The 4,886-nt window shown below is 41.5% G+C and overlaps 1 protein-coding gene across 1 annotated transcript; it reads left to right on the top strand.

Moving 5' to 3' along the window:
- Window positions 1-1,121: 1,121 nt before the first annotated feature.
- CCNB2 (cyclin B2) lies at window positions 1,122-4,834 on the top strand. Its single transcript, XM_010180357.1, has 8 exons — window positions 1,122-1,238; window positions 1,323-1,448; window positions 1,799-1,966; window positions 2,040-2,198; window positions 2,538-2,774; window positions 3,626-3,766; window positions 4,346-4,453; window positions 4,724-4,834. The coding sequence occupies exons 1-8, from the start codon at window positions 1,122-1,124 to the stop codon at window positions 4,832-4,834; spliced, it is 1,167 nt and encodes a 388-aa protein (XP_010178659.1).
- Window positions 4,835-4,886: the final 52 nt, after the last annotated feature.

The raw sequence follows: 4,886 nt of genomic DNA, 5'->3' as shown, positions 1-4,886 counted from the left end.
GTGACTGCGGCCTCCCCTTGTTTCCGTGCTCATGGCGCTGCCCGCGTCGCGCCGCGGCGTTGTGAGTACTGCTTGTGTCCGGGAGAGGCGGCCCGGCGAGGCAGGGAGGGAGCCGGCAGGGGAGGGAAGGAGCGGAAGGGTGGGTTGGTGAGGGAGTGAGTGAGCTGCCTTTGGGCCTTGTCGCTCTTGCCCATTAGGCAGCTAAACGCTGAGGTCTGGCGCGAGCGCGCTGGCCGGGGCTCTGCCCTGCAGTGAGATAGTGGGGGGTGATGGCTCCTAGAGCGGGCCGTGACCCGCCCCCGTGCTTTTGCGGGTATGGGCAGCTGCCGGAGGGGAGCGGGATCTGCGGCTGGGTAGCTTGGTGAGGTGGAGAAGACTGCAGCCGGACTGAGCTTTGAGGGAGTGGTGGTGAGGGGGAGGGAGCACGCTGCTCCGGGAGCTGCGCGTTGGAGGGTATGGGCGCTCCACCATCAGCTTGCACCTGGCCTTGGCCGCCTGCTCCTCCCCCTCAGAGTGCGGGGAAGAGTGTGTGGGAGGAAGGGTGAAAATTAATGCTGCTTAATGGAATGGTGCGGGAATGTTATACAAGAACTGCATTGCTGTGGTGACTCTATTATGGTTTAAATTAAACCCTACGAGAAAGACTTGAAACCTGCTGGTTTCTTTGCTGTGTGTAATAAAGGATGTTTATTTTTGTACATGTAACATAACTTTTTTATTTACGTGGTATGTTCATAACAAAGAAATCGCTTTGTTCATCTTCATAGGAGTACTGCTATAGTACATAAATACAATATATAAAGTGCATAAATACAGTAAAAAGCTAGATAGTAGGTAAATAATGATAAAAGGTTGAAGTGGGGAAGAATGAGATAGGCTGCGTTGCTTTAATCTTGCAACAGTTTCAGAGAGTACAGTACCATCTGAAATGCACAAGGAGAAGACTTCATCCTCTGAGCATGTGTGAATGGGTAGGAAGTAAAAACTGGTTGAGTAATGGATAGCGTGCACAGTGTTACACTGGTACAGTGGTGGTAAGTGTATAGCGGAGTTAGGCATCTGCAAATTAAAGTTGGTCTCTGACTCAAAGTGCAATTTTATTGTTTTAGGTCACTAGAGGGATGGAGAATGCTGTGCCTGAACTTAAAAGTAAAGCCAAAACTCATGTTACTGGCAGAAGGGCTGCATTGGAAGAAATCGGAAATAAAGTCACAACAAGAGGAACACGTGTAACAAAGGTAAGGGAACATGTGAAATAAATATATCTATATGGAAAAGGTGGATTACTAGCTCTGTACTAATAGTCATTGTTTTCACTGCAGAAAACGGACTGCTCCAAAGCATCCCTAAAGCCTACAAAAGTACCCAGTAAGATGATAGAGGTAACTGTACTGCCTAGACTTCCAGCTGCCATGAATCAAACACTCAAAGAAACTGATGTTCGAAAGGTAAGAAGTAATGATGCTGTTCTGATTCTTCATTTTAACTTTAGAATAGTTTATCTGTAGATGTATTAAAAAAGCAAAGCCTCTATTTTCAAGTTTTGATTTAACACATGTACTTAAACACTAACATTAAAGTGGCAGAACTAGCTGATGAAGTTTCTGCTTTAGATGGCAGTTACTAGAAGGTCTTCTGTTTCTGTGTGTACAGAATTGTGGTGAAACCTTGCCATGCTAGAATGTAAGCTGTTTCAACTGTTGTTGTAAGAAATTGTATTAGTAACTGGAAAACGTGAAAATGAAGGAGCATTGCAGCTTAAATGGTAGATATGTAAGCACTATGATCTGTTCTTTAGGTTCTGTCTCCTGTCCCTATGGATATATCTGTGCAAGAGGATTTGTGCCAAGCTTTCTCTGATGTGTTGCTCAGCAATGTAGAAGACATTGACGCTGAGGACTGGGGAAATCCTCAGCTCTGTAGTGACTATGTAAAAGATATCTATCTGTACCTGAGAGAGCTTGAGGTATGGCGTGCTGACTTTGTGCTTCTACAGTATAGTGTTAATCTTGTTGCTCATGCACCTCTTTCTCCAACAGTTGCAGCAGTCGATCCGCTCGCATTACCTTGATGGGAGCATGATCAATGGGCGCATGCGTGCAATTTTAGTTGACTGGCTTGTCCAGGTCCATTCAAGATTCCAGCTTTTGCAGGAAACACTGTATATGTCTGTTGCAATTATGGATCGCTTCTTACAAGTAAGTGTGGCATTTTTCAGCTTGGGTTTGGATTAGGAGACTTGTTCAATGACTATGCTTTTAAAGGAGTTTGGGATTTATCCTTTATTTGTAAATAAAAAAAACCCTATGAAATCTGCTCTTTATGTGAGATCTCTCTGTAATGTAGCATTTTAACTCTGAGGCTGGAGTCTTCTTTGAGCCTGTCATTATAGGAACACTGCCGATTTAAAGTGGAAAATCTCATTTATGCTATAAGAATGAGTACTGTCATACAGGTTATTTTAAACTGATAAATTAAAATTTGTTTATCTAGAGTTTGACACTTTAGCATCTGCTTTTTAAATTTCTGTATTGCAGAGTCATCCAGTACCTCGTAAGAAGCTTCAGCTGGTGGGTGTAACAGCACTGCTTGTAGCTTCAAAATATGAAGAGATGTATGCTCCTGATATAGCAGATATTGTTTACATTACTGATAATGCCTATACCAGTCATGAAGTTAGAGAGATGGAGGCTATGATTCTTAAAGAGTTAAACTTCAGTTTGGGACGACCTCTTCCAATTCATTTCTTAAGAAGAGCATCAAAAGCTGGGGAGGTGAGTGCTTGTCCTCATTATCTAGAACTTTCCTATATGTGTAGTCTTACCAAGGTTGCTTCTGGCATTTTTATTATGTGATCTTACTTGCTTTCTGCTTGTATGCTGGATCAAGAAATATTCAGCTCTGGAACTCCACCATGTGGAGTAACAGCACAACAGCACTGTGGCAGCCTGTAGCGGTGCACATTTTTATTTACTGGAGTCTGTGTTCAGTCTTAGTGGCAGTAATTTTACTGCTAGAGTAGACTAAACATACCTAATGCAGAACCCCTGAATTTAAAGTAATCTTTTTTTCTGGTGATTGGGATATTCCCTAGTAAAAGGGGAGCAGTGTTGCAGTTCTTCATAATTTTTGGATGCAAATATTATATTATTTAAGAATCAAAATATAAGCTTTCTCTTTGACCTGATCCTTTTTATCCCACCTGAGTAGTTACATTGAGTGAACTTGAAGTGGGCTTCAGTTACCTCAATAGACTACTAGATAACACTTGAAGTTATCTGACTGCTTTAGTAAGGATCTCTTTGAATCATTTACACACTCCCTCACCCCCTCTTTGTGTTTTACAAAGGGGAGCATTAGTAATCCCCAGTGAGGCACAGCAGTGCCTGATACGGCAATTTTCTGCTAAACTCCCTCACTTGACTTTGTGTCTAAATTCCAAAGACTGCTAGGCTAGACTGGTTTGAACTCTGGTCTCGATTTTGAGATGTGTGGTTCCTAGACCTTAATAAAGATTTTGCTGACCATTTTTGTTTTATCAGTTAATTAACACAATAAACAATCATTAATTATTATGATAAGGTGAAGTGGAACTTTGTGGATTAACATACTCTCAATCTGGTAGGCTGATGCTAAGCAACATACACTAGCAAAATACCTAATGGAGTTGACACTGATAGACTATGAGATGGTGCACCGTCGTCCTTCAGAGATTGCAGCTGCTGCGTTATGCTTGTCCCAAAAGATTCTGGGATGTAACAGATGGGTAAGTACTTTAATCAAACTCATTGTTGGGAGCTTTTTCCTTCAGTCGATTGAATTTGAACCATTAAAACAACTGTTTCAGAAAATTGCATTTAGGTGTAATAATGCTGGTGATAAAATAATAGTTGGACAGCCTGATGAGTAGTTGCAGGTAGAAAAAGGAGTATACCACTAAAAGCTTACTATCTTTTTCTTTGTGAATGCTGTAGTGTGAAAGGATTTTTCTCTTGAAAGTACTGAGTTACAAAAGGCCACACTATAAATAAAAGTAAGATTATCATAGTTCGGTACATGTAGAATAATGAAATCATGGACCATGAGCAGTGGATTGTAAATCAACTAGTGGTTGCTGCTTTTACCCTCTGTGCAGTGTAGAAATGTGGTTCTTGGCACTGGTGCATCTAGACTTAAGCTGCACACCAGAAGTTACTCTGCATCTGTCACCTAAACTGACAGTACTACTGTTCCTAGCATGCAAGGCTAGTGCATGAAGCTTAGGGCATTTGCTACCTGAATTGATTGTGCCTTGAGCAGCAATCCCCACTTAATAAATCTCAAATTTCTTACCATTATGCTGCAGGATACAAAGCAGCATTACTACACTGGCTATGCAGAAGACAGTCTTACGCTGACTATGAAACACATGGCTAAGAATGTGGTCAGAGCAAATAACTCAACAAAATACGCTGTAAGTATAACTACTAAAATTTTTTTTTTTTTTTTACTGTTTTAGGATGCATATTGTGGCTCCTTAGGTAACTGTTGTATATGTTGTCCTAAAGCATATGCTATTCTGACAAGCTTGTGAGAGCATTAGTACCAACTTCTTAGACAAACTGTGCTCTTGCTACCTTGCAAGCTGGTTCATTTCTTAACCTTGTTTGTTTGCTTGCTTTTCAAAAATATCTGCCTGAACTTATACTGTGTGTTAATCTTCTGTAACATTGTTCCTCTGCAGGCTATAAGGAACAAGTATGCAAGTAGCAAACTACTGATGATCAGCACAATCCCTCAACTGAGCGGCGAGTTAATCAAAGATCTGGCTTCATCACTTTTATTAGAACTCTAGGCAGTCAAGCCCTGATTGTCTACACACTTTGTCCTCGCTTGCCCCCTCGCTT

This window comes from Mesitornis unicolor, unplaced genomic scaffold (assembly GCF_000695765.1).
Source record: "Mesitornis unicolor isolate BGI_N332 unplaced genomic scaffold, ASM69576v1 scaffold4173, whole genome shotgun sequence".
Classification (NCBI taxonomy): domain Eukaryota; kingdom Metazoa; phylum Chordata; class Aves; order Mesitornithiformes; family Mesitornithidae; genus Mesitornis; species Mesitornis unicolor.
This window is presented reverse-complemented; position numbering and strand designations above follow the sequence as displayed.